General features: G+C 40.3%; 5 protein-coding genes across 5 annotated transcripts; 3 read left to right on the top strand and 2 right to left on the bottom strand.

Annotated features, from left to right (window-relative positions):
- Positions 1–1,161: 1,161 nt before the first annotated feature.
- On the top strand, positions 1,162–2,895 carry C922_00203 (cysteine proteinase; the record flags this gene model as incomplete). Its single annotated transcript, XM_008815820.1, has 1 exon — positions 1,162–2,895. The coding sequence occupies one exon, from the start codon at positions 1,162–1,164 to the stop codon at positions 2,893–2,895; it is 1,734 nt and encodes a 577-aa protein (XP_008814042.1).
- Positions 2,896–4,799: 1,904 nt separating this feature from the next.
- C922_00202 (hypothetical protein) lies at positions 4,800–5,294 on the top strand (the record flags this gene model as incomplete). Its single annotated transcript, XM_008815819.1, has 2 exons — positions 4,800–4,977; positions 5,137–5,294. 2 exons carry the CDS (start codon positions 4,800–4,802, stop codon positions 5,292–5,294), a joined length of 336 nt encoding a protein of 111 aa, XP_008814041.1.
- A 189-nt stretch (positions 5,295–5,483) lies between these two features.
- On the bottom strand, positions 5,484–10,416 carry C922_00201 (hypothetical protein; the record flags this gene model as incomplete). The annotated part of the gene is made up of 3 exons (XM_008815818.1): positions 5,484–5,595; positions 5,773–9,965; positions 10,192–10,416. 3 exons carry the CDS (start codon positions 10,414–10,416, stop codon positions 5,484–5,486), a joined length of 4,530 nt encoding a protein of 1,509 aa, XP_008814040.1.
- A 1,355-nt stretch (positions 10,417–11,771) lies between these two features.
- Positions 11,772–12,725, bottom strand: C922_00200 (hypothetical protein; the record flags this gene model as incomplete). The annotated part of the gene is made up of 1 exon (XM_008815817.1): positions 11,772–12,725. The coding sequence occupies one exon, from the start codon at positions 12,723–12,725 to the stop codon at positions 11,772–11,774; it is 954 nt and encodes a 317-aa protein (XP_008814039.1).
- A 1,934-nt stretch (positions 12,726–14,659) lies between these two features.
- C922_00199 (DNA (cytosine-5-)-methyltransferase) lies at positions 14,660–19,283 on the top strand (the record flags this gene model as incomplete). The annotated part of the gene is made up of 4 exons (XM_008815816.1): positions 14,660–18,096; positions 18,234–18,807; positions 18,970–19,034; positions 19,157–19,283. 4 exons carry the CDS (start codon positions 14,660–14,662, stop codon positions 19,281–19,283), a joined length of 4,203 nt encoding a protein of 1,400 aa, XP_008814038.1.
- Positions 19,284–19,692: the final 409 nt, after the last annotated feature.

Raw genomic sequence — 19,692 nt, 5'->3', positions numbered from 1 at the left:
TTGCCCCTTTTTGGAGCGACAGATCACCGGGCGATTTCTACCTCGCCATTTGCACAAGAGATCATTTTCCTTCCCCTCTCTCTCCAAAAGTGGCAAGTCGGAACAGGTACGACGCGCTCCTCGTTTTTGTCAAGTTCGTCTTCGACATGCCTTCTTTTTCTTTTACGTATCTGTTAGCGTCCCGACACTTGTAGCGCCACTACATTCTTACGGGGGGAGGGGCGAAGGAGCCTCGATATTAATCCTATTTTATATATAAAGAGAGAATTTTCAGCACTATATATATATAAATATAGGTTATATATATAATATATATTTTTTTTTCTTTAAGCTCTGCGCAGGTGTTGTTTTTCATCTTTCTTTTCGCAAATAGCGTTTAATTGAAACTTTTTAATTTTTCCCGTTCGTTTTCGTCATTATCTTTGTTTCCATTTTTGTTTCATTTTTATATCTTTTCATTTCTTTTACTCTCCTTTGATTTTTTTTCCCTTCATTTCTTTTCCTTTCTTTTCTTTTCATTTCATTTTTACTTCTTTCTTACAACAAAAGGCTGTAACATAAAACTTAATTCCAGCCATAACGACAATCGCTAGTGAATGCAACTTTCGATGAGGAACATACGCCTTCCCAATTTGCTGTGGTTATACCAAACATACGACAACTTCCGTGGCATCAGTGACACTGTTCCTATGTTTTTTCTTTTTTTTTTTCTAAAGAAGAATAACGTTACATAATCAAGTGAGAGTGTTCGTTTGAGTTGCACTCATCTGTATGCCATTCTTTTTCACTCCACGCATGCCCATCCCCTTTTCTATTATTGACCAGCCTTTATGTACCAATACGATAGCGTCCCGTGTGTCTTGTCCTGTGCTGCGTCGGATTATTTGATAAAAGCGGCCAAGTGGGAGTGTCAACTGGAGTGATTGACTGCGTGGTTGTCTGCATGGTCGGTGGTGAAGCACAAGTGTACGCATTGCCTGTATTGTATGCATCGCCCATAGGGTATTCTTCTCTTCCCTATGCTGCAGTGGCTTATACGTATACCGTAGGTTCCTTCCTTTCCAGAGCCCGTTAAATCCGCTTACCCATGCTTACCCCCGTTTACCCCGGCTTCCCCCCAGCGTAACCCACTTTTTCTAATTTCTCACCGTGCGGGGCAAAATGGCTCAGGATCTCAGAATGATCACCCTGACTAGATCTAGCCTGGAGGCCCTGAACAGAAACCAGATGCTCTCCAAAAAGAGCAATAGGAGAATTTTGAAGATATGCATATACACAATTCTGGCATTTGTGATGTCCGGTGTAGTGTTCATATGCCTCACTGCCATATGGAGCAATGATGGAAACCTTCCCCAGAGCGACAAGCTCAAAGGCCCCTCTTTCACCCCTGGTGGTGGAGATATCCTCACCAAGGCTGAAATAGAAACCCTGAAAATTATTTTTTCAAATTACCCCCAAGGGGACAAAGAATTCGCTGGAGATCAAGTGGAAACGTTAGCAGATGCCGCCATATCTAATGAAGCGGATCAAAAGATAAAAATTGCAGACACGGGCAAGCACATCAAATTGATGAAAAAGTATAACGAAATTTTCGCGGACATGAGTGAGGAGAACAAAGAAGAGTTAGCAAAAATGTTGAGGGAACTTTTGAAAAAAAAAATGAATGAGAAGAAACAAAAAAATAAAGACCCAAATGGTAATTGTGAAGAAGGGAAAGAAGTTATCAATATGAGCTTGTCCAATTTTAATTACAAGAGAGTCAGCGCCAACCAAGATAATAATGACGACGAGGAAGAAGTGAGTGTGCCGCAAATCGAAGGTCTATTCTTCAACCTGAAATACGCGTCGAAATTTTTTGACTTCATGAAGAAGTATAACAGAAGCTATAAAGACATCAATGAGCAGATGGAGAAATATAAAAATTTCAAAATGAACTATCTCAAAGTTAAGAAGCACAACGAAACAAACCAAATGTACAAAATGAGGTTAAACCAGTTTAGCGACTATTCGAAGAAAGATTTCGAGAGTTATTTTAAAAAATTGCTGCCCATCCCGGATCACTTGAAGAAGAAATATGTAGTTCCGTTCGCTTCCTTGAAGAACGGAAAAGGTAATAAAGTGGCTAGCAATAAGAATGCTGACCTTTTTACCGACATGCCAGAAATTTTGGACTATAGAGAAAAAGGAATTGTACATGAACCCAAGGATCAAGGATTGTGTGGCTCCTGCTGGGCATTCGCCAGTGTAGGAAATGTTGAATGTATGTATGCCATGGAACATAACAAAACCATTTTAACTCTGAGCGAACAAGAAGTGGTCGATTGTTCGAAATTAAATTTCGGATGTGATGGCGGACACCCATTTTATTCATTCATATATGCCATCGAAAATGGAATATGCTTAGAGGACGACTATAAATACAGAGCTGTGGATAATTTATTTTGCCTAAGTTATAGGTGTAAGAACAAAGTCACCCTCTCCTCTGTTGGTGGGGTGAAAGAAAACGAATTGATACTTGCATTAAATGAAGTAGGTCCAGTATCTGTCAATGTCGGTGTAACGGATGATTTCTCCTTTTACGATGGAGGAATATTCAATGGCACATGTACGGAAGAATTAAACCACGCCGTTCTTCTTGTCGGTTATGGCCAAGTGCGGAGCAGCAAAATCTTACAACAAAATAATGTTTATGATAATAATACCACTGGAGTTATGAAAAAGGGAGAGACTTCCTCGCCATCAAAGGGCGATGACGGTATTCAGTACTACTGGATTATCAAAAATTCTTGGGGTAAATATTGGGGAGAAAACGGATTCATGAGAATTAGTCGAAACAGAGAGGGAGACAATGTGTTTTGTGGAATCGGTGTGGAGGTTTTCTACCCCATTTTGTAAGCCCCGCCCCCTTCGAGTCCAGCGTGGCAAGCCCGTCGCCCAGCTCCTTGGGAAAGAAGTGGCGTCTTTTGTGTTGGCGTAGCAGGGACGCGCTCTATTTTTATGGTAGACTAGGCGAGCGCCTGCTTTTCGGTAGACGGTGCCACTCGCCTTTTTCCGAACTGAAGCATTTCTCTGCACGAAGAGTGCCCAATTTTACCCCAGCGATGTTGCTAATCGTACCTTAGCCCGACTAACGTTTTCAAATTGTACGTACGTGAAATTACGACACCGAGTGTGTAACCCAGTAAAAATGCTAAGCAATGTATTGTGGTGAGTGACGTACCCCATTGTATATTCCATTTTTATTTTCTTCTTTTTTGTACTATTGTACGATTTGATTCCTATACCATATGTAGTCCTTACCCTTTGATGTTGTAACGTATGTAACTTAATTATTTTGTTAAAAAATTTTTTTTTTTTTTTTTTTTTTTTTTTGAATCTGCAAGAATTAGCAATTTAGCACGCCTTTTCTCTTAATATGTAACTTTAAGGTTTAAGAAAAAAAAACCTAGCATCCCAGTTTTTTCTGCCGTTTTAAGCAGTTTGAAACGGCTTGCTTTCTTCTCACCATGCAAAATGTGATGACGAAGAAAAGGGGAGGGGTGGGGCATCCAGCTCACTATTTGTGCTGAGTCTTCCAGGAAGATGCGAAAATAACAGACAAAAAAAGGCATAACAATGCAGACAAAGCTGTAATATCTTTTGGGGTCTCCCACCCCAGAGGGCTCAAGAAGGGGAGGCGCCCCTCATTTACAGTTCCAGTTTATCCTCTTCAACATACTCGAGATGGCAAAGGAGATAAAGGGTCATACTTGTTCATACACATGATGAGCTGGTCATCTCTGTGCAAAATGTTGACTAAAGGTTGACCCTCTTGAGGTTTTTTTTTTTCTCAACCTCTTCCTATTTTGGGGACGTTTCAAACGGGTTTCATGCCGCTTGGGTATCACAGGCAAGGGGGAAATTACATTATATGGAATTGCCTCAAAAGGGAGTGCAAATGGGAACAGAAAAAAAAAAAAAAAAAACACACATAATGTGGTAACGCAAATATCACATGAAATTTTATGGTAAAATGTAATGAGAAATGGAATGGCAAAACAAAATGTTAAATAACCCAGCGGCGAATAGCTCGTACGGCGCTCCTACGGATACCAAAGCAAAGCTGCTCTCAAAAAAAAAGGCCATTCATTTGTTCCCTTATTTTATAGAACTCTTTTCTTTTTTCCTTCTTTTCTACTTCCTTCAAATGGATTCACCACCTCATAAAATTGCCCCTTCGAATAAGTTACAACAAGGAGATAAAAGCACATCCACGGAGGAACAAAAGATCCAAAGTGCAGCCAGGTCCCTACAAAACTAACGTGCAGATCGAATTCACCTCCACCGCCCACAGAGATTATGAAAAAACGTTCGGGGAAATATATGCTACTTTCATCTTGCCTTTTAAGCGTTGGAATTTACTACTACGTAAAGACGACAAAATATTCGGATTACAGGAGGAGGTACGAGGGCGTATTAAAAGATATAGAAAGACAAAAGGCCAAATTTGAAAAATGGAAAGCCGATAATTTGTAGGCCAACAGGGGGGGAGCGAAGCCGAAGTGAGAAAAAGAAGGAAAAGAAAAAAAAAAAAACGAATTGGGAATAATTCCTCCCATCAACTTTACCACAAACGTTTCGCTTTTCTTCGGGGAAAAGAAGAAGCTACACATTTCTGGAGGGGTATTTTCCCCCCTGCAGCACAGCAGCCCTTTTTTCGCAGTTGTACCGCTCTCCCCCAATTGAAAAAAAAAAAAAAAAAAAAACAGAAGAAGGAAAAAGGAAAAATAACTTCAGTTCATTTTAAAAAGTGAAGAAAAATGAACAAGATAAGTTCGCTCGCCAGGGAATTCAGAAGAGTATTGAAAAAGAAAAATGACAACAGAAACCAGTCGTCTATATTAAGAAACATAAAAATACAAAACATTTACGCAAATGATAAATTTAACAAAAGGGAACATTACGTTTATTTTAAGGAGTATGACATAAAAACAAACGGTATGAATGATGAATAGGGGCTCAGGTCCACGCGGACCAATACGCACACACGTGGTCTCCTAACAGTTGTTAAATTAAAGACAAGCGCCTTGCACCCTCGGGCGCGTTACCGCCTAGGGCAAAGTTGCACCTCTCCTTATGCCTTTTTCCCATTCGCAGATTCCAGCCACGCACGTGTTTCCAAAACGAAAAGATTGTTCAGTAGCGCAAGATGTAAATACAAAAATGCTCTTCTCTTTGCTACCATCGGATCCACCATAGGGATAGTTTCCTTCGTGTTTTTTATATCACCACAATGGAATGATTACAACTACTGACAGGGGAAAGCATTTTGCAAAAATTTTTGCCAAGATGCTCTGGGGAGAAACGTACAACTAATTCAGTCGTTTCGCATTGCTTCTCTGTTTTCGATTCCCAAAATGTCTATTCCCCCTATTTTTTTCCAATAACTTCTCCACAAATGGATGTTTTTGCGTAGTCAACCTTTTTTTTTTTGCTGATCCAGTTCACGTATACTCCTTGAGGTAGAAATTCAAGCAAGTGCTGAAAAAGCTTAGATCCTCCTTGGTTAGTGTGCCGTTATGTCCGCAGTTCACCAACAGGGGGCATCCCAGAATTCTGCAAATGGGGCGCAAATGGGGTGTAAATAGGGTGCAAATGGGGTGCAAATATGGTACAAATACTGTGTAAATGTAGTCGGTGTGATGTCGCGCCTGGCAGTGGGCGTAAGGACGCACCACGTGGCAGATCGCGACCGCAGCGAGGAGCCACCCCACTGAGTACACAGTTCCTTACTTGGGGGAGTAAACCTTATAAGCACCACTGTAGAAAACGTCAAAATGAGATATGGGTTCCAAAGTTAGAAGGTCGACATTTCTTGCAACCTCCTCAGCATGATTCAGGTTCGCATCCAAGGATGTGATAAGCCGTTCCCAAAATGTGTAAATTATATAAGTGTGAGTTAGAAGCTTCTTAAAAATTAATATGCGATAGATTAGGAAAATGATAAAGTGAATGTCCGTGCCTTGGTTAATGGTACTATATTCATCAATTAAGCTTTCCGAGTAGCTTTTCATTTTGCGCAATTCACTTTTTAGGGAAAGAAGAATTTTCAATAAGCTCATTCTGTTATTCAGGCGCATCCAGCTTACGTACTTTTCTAGCTCTTTCGAAAAATCCGCATCGTTTATGTCCACTCCAATATCGTTGGAAAATAAGTCCAGAAAGTTGCCACTGTTTAGGCGCGCCGCGTTATTTTTCTGGCTATTTTGCCCTTTCTCCTTTTTCGCCTTCAGGGCGAGCAGCAGCTGTGTGGGGTTCACTAAGTAGGTATCTTCGTCCAGTTGGTAAAAAACGCCTGCGGGGGTAGATGGGGCACAATCGGAAGAAGGAGAACTAACCGCAGCACCGTTCTTGAACCAATTCAGGCATACAACCAAGTCGTGCAAAAACATGGACCTCTTTATGACCACGTAGGGGGGAAGCATACATCCGTTGTAGTCCGCTCCGAAACGGGGATTGAAGTGAAAAGTGTCTTTGATTCGTTCCCCTTTATCCTTGGTCGTCCTTTTTTCCGGGTCTCTATGCCTAAAATATACATCCTCCGAGTCGCTGTTAGGGTACTCCCCATCGAAGAGCGGTTCTTCATCTGGGGGATGCTTCAGATGGTAGGAGTTGTTTCTGACGTTTCTGTGAGGATTGAAGCCCCCTTGGTCGCAACACTCAGATAAAATAAACGGAAGCTGATGGATGGAATTACAATATTGTTCCTCGTGAGACGGAATAAAACACTGAGAGGGGTAGGAACCATACACCTTCATTCTAAAAATGAAAGATTTGAAAAAATTTATTTTTTCATTTTCTGCAACTTGATTTAATTCTGCTAATGATTGCCCACAAGAATTCAAATTGTAATTAATCGCATCTGCAATCTGGGTTAAAGAATCACTAAATTTTTTTAGGAAGTTGATGATATCTGCCTCTTCTATGTTAAAAGCAGGTTCCTCCTTTTTCTTATTCTTGGTGTTTATATAATTATAGAGGTAGTCATTTTTGAGGAAAAATCCGCTATATGTGAAATGCACCTTTTCCACTTCCTTCCTCTTTGACATGTACAAATCTTTCAACATTTTGTTCAGCTTTTCCATTTCGAATTTGAAGTCTTCATTTTCGCGTAGCGTATCGCACACATTTGGCTTCTTCGCATGGCTATCCTTATCGGTACTTCCATCCATCCCGAAATCGTCGTAATTGGGATTTACCTTCTTAAATGTATCCATAAAACTCATGTTGTCATTATAAATGCAATAAATAGCATTGTGCGTTTGCTTCTCCAGGTTGTTTTCCTTCGAGTTGTACAAGGATATTATAGACTTATATGTTTGGAGCCCTATCGAAATGAACGAGTTGTTCGTTGTGGAAGATTTATTTAGAAATAAAATGCAATCGTTTATCACCTTCCAGCTCTGCAAAAATAGGCCTATGTCGATCTTTTTCACTTTATTTTCAAACCAGCACTTGTCCACACTTTCATCTATGATTAGTTGGGGAACAAAGGGGAGCTTCTCATTGGGGCTGCCGAGAATACTTCTATTCCGGAGCTGCTCCCTCTGAGGAAGTGCCATTTCGGGGAGGGCCCTCTTCTTTGCGTATAAATCGGAATAGGTACTTGTCTTCTGGATATATTCGCCATCATCACAAGTACCCCCCACCAGCGGCAGCAAATTTTGGCTGCTTTCTGCAAGACTTGGGGATCCCCCCGCGTTGCTCTTCACGTTGCCTCCCGCCTTGCCTCTCGCCATGCCGTCCCCACTTTTGTACAATTTGGAAATTTCCTTGGACACCCCCGTAACGACACTCGACATGTAGTGAATTATCTCGTCGTTGTTGTCGAAAATCAAAATTCTCGGTACATTCGAATTGAGGTAATATTTCGTGATGTCCAGTTTGTACGACGTGAACTGCAGGATGTTGTAGGCGTACTCTCCCACCATGTACTTGGCCACTTCCTCGAAATTGTAGAAGGACTTGTCGATGCACACGAAGGATATCCTCGGATGGTGGGTGCGTGTGGTGCCAATCCCCTCTCCGCCACGGTGGTAATTGTTGCGATGGTCCCTATTGCTGCTGGGGCCGCCCCCGCCGCTAGCGCCTAGGCTCAGGCTGATCTTCCTCCTAATCATCACGTTGGAAATTTTCAACTTGCAGAGCACAATGAACTGAAGCAGCAAGATGATATACTTCATCGGGATAAGGAGGATATTTAAAATTTTGTCTTTCCTCCTACTCATCAATTTTACCATTTTGTTTATTTGCTTGCAGGTGATCTTGATGCTAATTTCATTTTTGTACAACTTGTCCATATACTCCATGTTATCATTTTTTTGGTTAAAATTGCACAGATGGTAGGAGACATACGAGCAGAGGGGACCTCCAATGGACGTTCCATGTAACCCTAAATGTTTGACTCTCTTCGACAAAAGATACTCTGCAATTTTTAAAGCGTCCGAATTGTTTCTATTCAAATTAGGATAACCACTAGATTTGCTATATCCTCGATAGTTGTACACGAATACGTTCACATTATTTTCTATGTAAAATTTAAGGCACCCAGAATAGCAGGCGTTTAGTTCGTAGTATGCAGCATTGGGGTTGAAGTAGAGCACGACGGGTATGTCGCACAGATAATCGTCTTGATATATGTAATTGTAGAAGTTGTTGTTGAAGGCGTTTAAATAGACGTGGCCATTGGTGTGTGCATTCGTTAGATGCTCCTTTTCTGCCCCGTTTCGTGCCCCCTTTTTCTCATTCCGTTTCTTCAAATCGAGATATGATTGCATTTTATCATTTAGAAACCTCTTACATGGTATGAACATGCAATCTATTTTGGCACCATTGACTAGCAAGTACTCCTGTTTCCCGTAATATTTAAAAATCAGTTCATACTTGAACAAATCCATCGTTCCTGCTATGTGTTTTTTTATATAGTCATTAATATACTTAGTGATATTTCTCAATTCCATGCTTTCTCTTTGTGTGCTCACTTTGAAAAGCTCGCCTAGCTTGTTTAAAGAATATGTCAGATCGTCTAGCACTCGCTGGAAATCATCACCCTTTATGATCATAAAAAAGTCTCTATAATTAACATGCGTTATTGATTTTTCGTAATTTTCATGGTAAAACAGACTCAAGATATTTATGTCGATATAGTTGGGGGGGATAATATCCTTCGCAGAATTGTCTCCTTTCGAGTCATCAGAAATCTTGTCCCCTTTTTTCCCCTTCGAGTAGTTCCTTGGTTTTTCTTTCCCCTTGGGGGGATTCCTCCCGGGGGTTAAAGCGCCACGATTGCCATTACTTCCTTTAGAATTATTCTCATTCCCATTTTCGGGCAACAAGTTTGCATATTCCTCCGCTGCCTTGCAGTCTTGGACACAATTCCGGCTAAATAAGCGCTTCCAAATGTTGAACCTCCATCCTGCTGTCTGAAAAGATGAATCCTTTCCCCTTTCTCTTGTGGGCGCGATGAATTTCTCGTAGGTGGGATTTCTACTAAGTATGAACTGGTGCACTGCTTCGTTAAAATCTTTGTGGATCTTTATTTCGATGAGGATTTCCGGGTATATAACATCCTCCTGATGAATGTACACCTTCAGTTCGTTTATTTTTATCATGAATAGCTTCAAGTAGTAGTAAAAAAGCAACTGCTCATCGCTGAAGTCGGCATTTTCTTCTATGTTAATGTAGAGGTAATAGCTAATGTAGAGCGTGTAAAATATATATAGGCCGCTGAAAAAGTTAAAGTAGTTATCTTTGTTATTGGTATTTGAGAACAGCTGCTCTAGTTTAATTTTGAGGTTTTCACGGGGGTTATTTTCCTGCCGAATCACTTCCTTGGCGTTCGCTCGAATGTCACTTATAATCAGTGACAGCTTCACCGACTCTTTCATGTAAAACTTGCATAGTTCTACTCTGTTGTCGTAGTTTGTCTGCACATCGGGGGGGTGAAAAAAGGGCGTTCGTTTTGTTCACTCGTTTGCAATGGGTTCGCCTGTGTGTGACTTATTTAGGTGTCTTTGCGTTCTTTTTTTTTATCCTTTTTTTTTCCTCCTTTTTTTCCTCTTTTTTTTCCTCTTTTTTTTCCTCTTTTTTTTCCTCTTTTTTTTCCTCTTTTTTTTCCTCCTTTTTTTCCTCTTTTTTCGCATTTTGGCTCACCTTGTGGAAGTATATGAGGAGACTCCCGGGGTACGTCAGGGCCCTCACCACAAAATGGAAACATAGGTAAAACAGGGTAATATTCACAAACAGGTAGAACAAGGCATTATTGAAGACAAACAAAAACAAGGACACGTACGTGTAAAAAAAATAGAGTAACGTTACGAAGAAGACGATGAGCGAGCTATTTTTTTTAAAACTTTTGAACAATTTTTTGCAAAACATAATTGTAGACATGGGTTAATTGGCAATAAACTGTGTGGTGTATCGTTAGGAATTGCTCTCGCTCGATTGGACGTACGGGTGTACATTATGGTGCGTTCGGCAGCATAAAAAGGACGGTACGTTGTTGGAAAGGTGTGGAGGATGTGACTTTACACAGATACTAACATGCGTATATATATTTATTTACAAATACCTTACAAATGTGACGTAAAATTTGTTTCCCTGCGAAATTGGATAATGCCAATTCGATGAACTTAAACTGTGTATTCACAAACACCAACAAAGTCAATTTAACGATTTGGGATCTTTCAAATTGGGCGAAGTTGGACAAAATAATTTTTCTTCCTTTTGTGTACACCTTAGGGAAAATTCATTTTGTGTATTACACATGGAAAAAGAAAAAAAAAAAAAAAGCGTAAATATTGCATATATTCACACATGCAAATTTAAGCACACATATGCGTACAATACCACAGACACAGAACGCGTTTGCAAACGAAAACTTGTCACGTATGTTTCGATTCTTCGGGATGTTAAAATGGAGCCTTCGGAAAGGTCAATGTGAAAGACCAACTATGTACACTTGCAAAGCATTAAAAAAGGGAAACCTTTTCGTGCCACACAGCTTTGCGAGCTGCTAAAAGTAGAAATAGGCCATTTGGAAAAAGAGTCATAAGATAATCACATCTCGCACAGTTGAGCCATGTCGCCTTTCAGTGCTGTTTAGTTTGAGGCATATGTTTCCTTGGCTTATTTTCGTAAAATTTAAAAATGGGTATAAGAAAGTCATAGCGATGTGTCAAATTCGCTGCCTTTTTTTTTTTTTTCGTCAAACAAGTCACTTTGTGTCACGTGTGCGTGAATCCAAGGAATAAAAAAAAAACCAACAAACTCCGCAAAATGAGCATGGTGAAATATGCAGCGCCCACCTGTCGCAGCAAACTGGTGTGGCACAATCAAATGAGCGCAGGCGCTTCTCAGAATGATAAAAAAATTGAGAAGGCAACCCAGGCACCACGAACAAAGGGAAAAAATGGGTACTAAATCTTTAACTCATAAAAGTGAAGTCATGTTTCGAACGTGGCCACAAATGGGCGTGACATCACAAAGGGGGGGAAAGCGACCAAATATGCAAGAAGAAGCGGCGAATATATGCAGGAACAAACGGCGAATATATGCAGGAACAAACGGCGAATATATGCCGGAACAAACGGCGAATATTTGCAGGAAAAAACAAACTGCATTCACAAATGACACAATTCCTGCATACGTAAAAATGTGCACAGAACAACATGCGCACGCGGCGCATCTAATTTACCCACTTGTCGCACATACCTCGAACATGGCATGTTTCACTAAATAACGTACACATCATATTTTTCCTTCTTCTTTTCAACTGCTTCGCGGAGCTTCTCTTGTAACTTAAGCAAAACGGGGTGATGGACATCCTTCTCAAACTCTCTTTTATTTTCCGAACAAAGAATAATTTTTTTAACGGGTAAAATGTTTCTAGTTGTCGAGCAAATGAAGCAGAATTCGAAGCGTCCAATGTTACTTATGGTTATAGCTTCCTTTTTTAATTTCATGCCCTCCTCTTCGCATATGTGTATTATTTGCTCTCGTATGGTTCCCTTGAGAACAAGTTCGTCTTCTGCTGTATACAAAGTATCATTAAAAAAGCAGAAAAAATTACAAGTCAATCCCTCTGTAATTTCTTCCTTCTCGTTATATAAAACAACCTCGTGGCTATCTTCGCTTTTCAATTTTAGAAGTTTATCTCGTACATCAAACACATTTGAATATTTTATATTTGGCGTCTTCCTTTCCCCACACATGATATCTATCTGCACATGACTGCTATGTTTTGGTAAGCATTTTATGTAGCATAAAATGGAAAACGGCTCATTTGGAGGTACGCTGTTATCTCTGTGTACATCCCACGTAATGGTAACCATAACCATATAATTTAAATTTTCACTGAAGTGTTTTTTTTTTATATCATCATTTAATGCATTCAAAAATTCGAATCCTGCTTTGATGCTTCCGCTGCTGCTTTTGCGAATATTTTCCAATGTCAAATTTTGCAAAATGTTCGTGATGCATTCTTTGTTATGGTCATTTATTTGTAACTCCAGAAGGTTCGTGGAGGACTTATGTAAGTTTTTCATGTGTGAGGTGAAGTTAAAAATGTATTCAAAGGATACTACCGTTTTCATTGTCGTGTACACTCCATCTATGCCCAGTTTGATAAAATCCTGGACAGCCATGTCGACTAGCGACGCTTCATTGTTTTTTATTAAAACTGCCATTTTTTTCTCTTATTTTCCAAAGGACGGAAATTGCAAATATATACCACAAAAAAAAAAAGAAGAAAAAAAAAATCTCTATTGTTGTACGTAAACATAAAAATATGTAACCCCCTTGGTGAGCGTATTTTGCAGCACCAGTTAGTCAAATTTGCGGAACGAATTACCCACGTCGCTCTGCCGACTTACCCAACTCCACGACAATGGATGGAGCAAGCCTTTTCCTCCACATCAGTGGGGTGAAAACACAAGCACACAAATAGTTACGAAACAGACATAAGGGGCAGAAATGCAAATTCGCGTGCATTTCTGCAAGCGGAAGTACCTATAATTGGGGCAGATATCTTCCTGCAGCTGCCACCAAAAAGCTTAACAGTACTTAAATACATTTGTCCACGCAGCAACGCCCTGGTAGCACATTGGCGTGAAACTATCAAGGAATTAATTATGGCCAACTGTGACAAGGCCGGTTTAGTTAACCTTCTAGCTTTATCAAACTTTGCTTCAAAAAAGAAAAAAAAAAAAGAAGAAGAAAAACATTCAGTAGCGCATTTTTAACGTTGTAAAGGTGGAAAAAAAATCAAACTGTACTCATTTTCTTCGTCATTCTTTCTTCACCACATGAAGTTCTCATGTAATATGAAAAAACAACGTGGGGTGTCCACTCCGAAAGTAAAAATATACAGAGGAGAGCATACTAATGTTTTCTTTTGTTTGTCAACAGAATTAATTTTTATTCGTTCTTTCTAATTGCCTTTACGTTAAGGAGAAAATGGAACAGAAACAATTAGATAAAAAAAAAAAAAAAAAAATCTTTTTTTTTTTTACTTAACAACAATGTAGTTGACCTCTGCTGCATGTAGCATATTCGCGGCCTGCCCTCTCTGCGGCATGTGGAAAAAGGGGGAATACATTTGTTTATTTTCAATTCTTTGCGCCGCGTTCACTGATTGAAGTCAATTAATACGTTTTTAAACATATGCACATTTTTTCTTTTTGTCATTTTCTTGCTTATATACCTCCTTATTTTCCTGCTTATTTTCTTGCTTATTTCCCTGCTTATTTTCTTGCTTATTTTCCTACTTATTTTCTTGCTTATTTTCCTACTTATTTTCCTGCTTATTTTCCTACTTATTTTCCTGCTTATTTTCCTGCTTATTTTCCTACTTATTTTCCTACTTATTTTCCTGCTTATTTTCCTGCTTATTTTCCTACTTATTTTCCTGCTTATTTTCCTGCTTATTTTCCTGCTTATTTTCCTGCTTATTTTATTTATATTTTTTTTTTTCCCCATACCGTAGGGGTCTTTCCAGTTTATGAATACGTAATTCCAAATTTGTTAAATCCCCGTCCGCAGCGATGACAAAAGGGGAAAAAGACATATGACCCAGAAATGTTCACAACAGGACTAAATTCCCTTTTCAAGCGTCATACATATCTAAATTTGCATTCTACTATTTTTGCAGGACATTTTTCATGCCCACTTCCTTTAATTTTGTCTATGCCATGAAAAGAGGAAAGCAAAACGTTACCATTATTGACTGAATATTTCGTGGCGTGTTAACTATTTAAAAAAAAAAAAGGATAGCGAAAGGGAAAACAGGAAAAGCTAGTCAAACAAAGTGTGAAAAACAAACTGACGCACAAACAAAACTGAAGAGTTAACAAATACATTAAGGTGACATTTGCAAAAATGCTAAGCATAAATCATGCTTGCCGTTAAAACATTTGTTAAAGAGGCCTAAGAGTACGAAGAGAAAGGGCCAAAGGAAAAGGCAAGACAAGGCGTCCTTCTATACTCTGTTTGCTGACTTGTGAAAGTTGTACGCGTAGCGAATCTCTACACATGTATATCAATATGTTTCCAGCTGCATATGTCTATAGCCGCGAGTGCACCCCCTCATGGAATCTACAATTAAGCGGATGAGGCAAATAAAATGAAAAAACGCAATGAAGAGTTTGACGACTATTACGATGTGTATGAGGAGAACTGGACAAACGACACATTCGAGGAACTGGAATATACACAAAGCCTGGAAAAAAATATAAAAAAAAAATTAAGTAAAGAAGAGTCAAAGCAAAGTATATTTTTCTGCACAGATGATAACACTAAAATGAGTAATGTCGAGGAAGCGCACCTAAGTAGGAGCGATTTAAACTTAATCAATGAGTTAGAAACTTCCAAGGAGGAGAAGAGGAACATCGATTCAGAATTTAGCAGAGTAAGCGAGAGGGGAGGCCCCCAGGGGAATGGCCCAGGAGGGGGAGTACACCAGTCAGCCGACCAAATGGATGCAGACAACCCCGTGAATATCACAGATGATTACCATTCAGAGGGACAAGCATATGACTACCACTCCGAGGGCCAAGCGGATGACCGCATCAGTGACAAACTAGGCGAAAGCAAAAAAACAGATCAGGAACTATTTTTATTTAAAGACATTTACGAAGAGCTAGAAAAACGCCCGAACAATGAAAAGGACAGTAGTTACCCATATGATGATAACTTTTGCAAAGAAAATGACGATTCACCATTTTTGGATAAATTCGAATTCACCAGCAGTAACAACGAATCAGACAATGGAGAAGATCGATCGGGCAATTTATTTCATATGGACAAGTCATCCATGGAGATGTGGGATAAAATAAATAGCAAGGGGGCGGTAAGTTACGGGAATGGCGTAGACTGCCTTGATGGTGGTCCTTATGGCGACTACGACAATGGATACAGCGCCAATTTTTCCAACGAATGTCACATTAGTCCTCAGAGGAGCGGGGCGCTTCTCCATAGTGGGTATAGCATCTGTCAGGACAACAAAGGAACTTCCCCAAACGGAAATACTGGTCACATGCATCATAGTTACAGCAGTGCAGGCTGCTCTATTATGAAGAGTCGAACTGGCGACTATGGGGAGAAGTTCGACGTGCAGGTGGATAGCCCCTCCTCTTCCTTTTTCAAGGAGCAAATGGGAATAAGCGAATCGGAAGGGGGAAGTAAAGACATGGGTTATTTCAAAAGGGGTAGTAATTCATCAGGAACGAGCGAGGAAAGGAACGAAGAAGACGCAATGGGCCTCTCAAATGCTGACATGCCAGAAGAAATTAACTCACTTTATAGTAATAGAAGCCGAAAAGGTATCGGAAATTTTTCATACCAGAGTAGAGATTCCCACGCGAGCGCAGAGGATGTATACTTTGGGAAGAGTATCAAACGAAGTGACACCTCTTTGGGTAACAACAAGGGTTATGACATCAGCATCACCAATAGGAAGTCTAACCGCGAGGAATCTTTACACAATTCCCACGACTACAATCTTTCGAAGGCAAGCAGCAGCTTAAGTTTAAGTAAGCTTAATGACAGTACGAAAAAAAGCAGAAGAGTCGTTTTGCGCAGTAGTGACAATGACATTAACGCCGATTCATTGGGGGTGAATTCGAAGAGCAGCGTGAGGAGTTATCCATCCCATGGTGAAAGCAAACCAGAAGGAGTCAATAAAAAAGGTAGTCGCAGCTTTTCCGCGAGGAATAACCGCGCCGAACGCACCGAGAAGACACCAGTTAGGAAAACATCCCCCACAAATAAAGACAACGACGCTACTTCAAAAATTATGAACAACAATTTGAAACTAAAAAACGGCAGTAAGAAAAAGGAGGGAAGATGGAAAAAGGAGGAGAAGACTCCTCAAGCAGGTACCAACCTTGAGGGCTTTCAAAAAAGACGTACCAGTAGCGTCCATAGCGGGAAAACATCGAACAGTTTGGCCTCACCTAAAAAGAACACTCTTGGTTATTCTTCAAACGAATTAAACAAAAGGGACAACTCTGCTGATAGCACCTCGGATAGCAATTCCATTTTTGTCAAGAAGAAAAGAACCAAGGGACGGGAAAATGCCACTGTCACATGCAACAGCAATGACAGCACGGATATCTGCGTCGACTTGAATGATGAAGAGTCGTGGGACGACACGGAGAGGGCAAACGACAAAAAAGTGGACGCAAAGAAGAAAGGAATCGTAGAGATTATAAAGGATAGGTACAAAAAAGAGAAAATGAAAAAGAAGGGCGAAACGGAGGAAGGTGCTACGGGAAGAAAGCGGCGCTCTAGCGATAAAGATGGTAAAAAAAAAGACGTGCCGATTAATGATGAGCGACTGAGCGAACAAAGCAACAGTGACCAACTGAAGGAGCTTGGAAAAGAACTAAACAACCAAATAAACAAACTAGAAAGGGAACAAGATAAAGTTAAGAAGTTAGAATATGAGCTCATTGCGAAAAGTGCAGAAATAGAACTTGAGAGAGAAGAAATGAAAAACAAAATGGAAGAGGAAAAAAAAATGATGATAAAAAATTTGGAAGAGGAAAAAAAAAAGTGGAATAAAGAAAAAAAAAGAATAGAAAGTGAAGTAGAAAAACAGAGGAGCATCATAATGAGCAAAAGAAAACTAACCAACGAAGTAGCAATGTTCAAAAATAAAATTAAAGAATTGGAAGAAAAGCTGACAACGGAAAAGAGACAGCACAAAATAACCGTTGAGAAATTGAGAAAACAGATCGAAAGTTTAAAAATTGAAAATGAAAAGCTCAAAACGGAGTTAAAATTTTCGGACGAATATAGAAGTAAGCTAGAGAATTACCAGCAGAAAACCATTATGAAGTTAGCAACGAATGTGGTTCAGGAGAAGATGGTAAAAAATGCCGATGCGAAAAGTTTTCCTCATTTTTCAGACTACTCAGGAAGTTGTAATCCGGTGAAGAGCACGCCAAATAGGGAAAATGGAACGGCGGAAAGCGAATCGGATTCGTTATATCACCCAACCAGCAGCGATGATAAAACGGTCCATACAAATGCACTACGTGAGAGCGACCCCTCTGTTGTAGTGGCATCGAAAGAGGTAAAAGGGAAAAAAATTACGCTTAACGATTTATTTGTGCACAAAAATGACATGAAGACTGGGCACAGCGCCGCAAAGGATAATGCTTCTACAGAGAAAAATTTAAAAAAAATGAAATTCCTATTACACAAAAATAGAAATGCCCAACACAGGGACAAGGTAGACAGCGCGGAAGACAGCAGTAGCCATACTACGAATGAACATAGTAAATTTTTTAGAAAGTATTTTTTTGACCACTCCAGTAAAATAAATGACAAATTATCTTACAATAGTGGCTTCACAAATGAGGAAGAAGAAAAAAGGGACCCCCACGAACAGCTCAGGAGGGCTTCCTTCCTAACGAACTACACCAAGCAGGATAAGCGAAATGGGAGAGATGAAATGCAACGAGATGAAAAGAAGCCAAATGAAGAGGAACCAGATGCAGGGGTCCCACTGGGAAGAGTCCATGGGGATGCATCCATCACCGTTCCAGGCGAAAGGTATGTCTCATCCATGGGCACCTGGACAAATGCCTCAACAGTTAATTATCAGGGAGGACGATACCTACCCCCATAAAGTATGCTCTCCCCGTGATAAGCAAAACAAACCGCAATCTTTCCAACTCCATTTCGCACAGGCTGACGAACGAGTTAGGAATCCATATGAAGGGGGATTACCCAGCCAGGATGTCAAAAAATGGAAAGGAAACCATGCCAAATGATAGAGGAAAAAATGGCACTAGTAATGCCACCACGACGAGTAACACACCGTTTAGGCGTCATGGGGGGGAAGGACCATTCTCATTAAACACACGCAGTGGTGAACTAAAAAGGAACAACACCATTGGACGAGGCAGCAACGATGACAAGGAGTTTGCAGTGAATAACCTACAGTTGAGAAGCCGCTCGAAGATATCTCCACCTAGCACCGACCTGCTAAACCCTTTTGGCAAAAACTGGGACTTCATAAAAAATTTCAATTTTGACGAATTATTTAACAGCTGCGAAAATGTGATCGAATCCATATTTTCGTCGACCAAGAAGATGAAATATAGAAAGGCTTTTGTCGATGGGAAGGTGGAGACGTTATTTGAAGACGGCTTACGAATCATTGAGAAAAACAGAAACAAGAAAATTGTGGACCCCACAAATTTAACTATTTATCTGTATCCCAGTAAGGATTACCGTGCGCAGTTGCCAAATTCGTACACGGTAAGGAAGGAAGGATGAGTGCTCACACGTGGGAGCAAATGCGCACATGGAGGTTTTCCTCGCGTGGATGCCGCGGATACACACTTCCCCAATTGGTACACTCTTCTCAAGTAAGCTGAAAAAATTACCCCATCCTCCCTCACTCCCCTTCCTTTCCCTTAGCTATTCCGCTTTGTAAACAAAGGCATATACCAAGTGAACATACCGAATAAATGCCAACTAAATAAGTATGAAGAAAAGGGCCATATTCATTACCTGCATTTAAGTGCACTCTTTGATTAAGTTCCGAATGAGCAGAAAAATGTCTTCTTTTTTTTTCCCTCCCCCTTTTTTTTTCTTTTTCTGCTAGGTTTCCAAATGGCCAAATAGATTGCAAATATACCGATGGGCACACGCAAATTTTATTTTGCGATGGCCGGAGGAAGGAGATTCTGCCGAACAGGGAGGAATACGCCATCCTTATCAACGGTACTTAATGGAGAGGGGGAGTCTATAGACGAATAGGCCCCCGTTAAGAGTACACAGAATGGGCTTACTTAAGTACAGCACAACTTTGCTCCTGGTCATTGGGGGTGTATTGTAGGAAGTAGATATGCTGCCACGAAGAGGGCCACTACACAGAAGCGACAACGTAGAAGCCTTCGAGCCGATAAATATATTGCCTAACCTTCTCTTTCCACCCCGTACAGGTACTATCAAGAAGCTCAGTTAGCACCTTCGCGTCCACGGGGAATGAAGTCCGCATAAACTCTTTTCTCCACCACGGCCTCCGCGCAGGCCTTATGCTTTTCCATCCTCCTCTCTCTCACCATTTGGACCCATTTGTGAACTGCGACACACAAATTTGTTTTGTCTCGATGCAGTGGTTTCGTGTGCACACGGATC

This window comes from Plasmodium inui (assembly GCF_000524495.1).
Source record: "Plasmodium inui San Antonio 1 unplaced genomic scaffold supercont1.1, whole genome shotgun sequence".
Lineage (NCBI taxonomy): Eukaryota > Apicomplexa > Aconoidasida > Haemosporida > Plasmodiidae > Plasmodium > Plasmodium inui.
The sequence above is the reverse complement of the archived record's forward strand: the minus strand, read 5'-3'. Positions and strand labels throughout refer to the sequence as shown.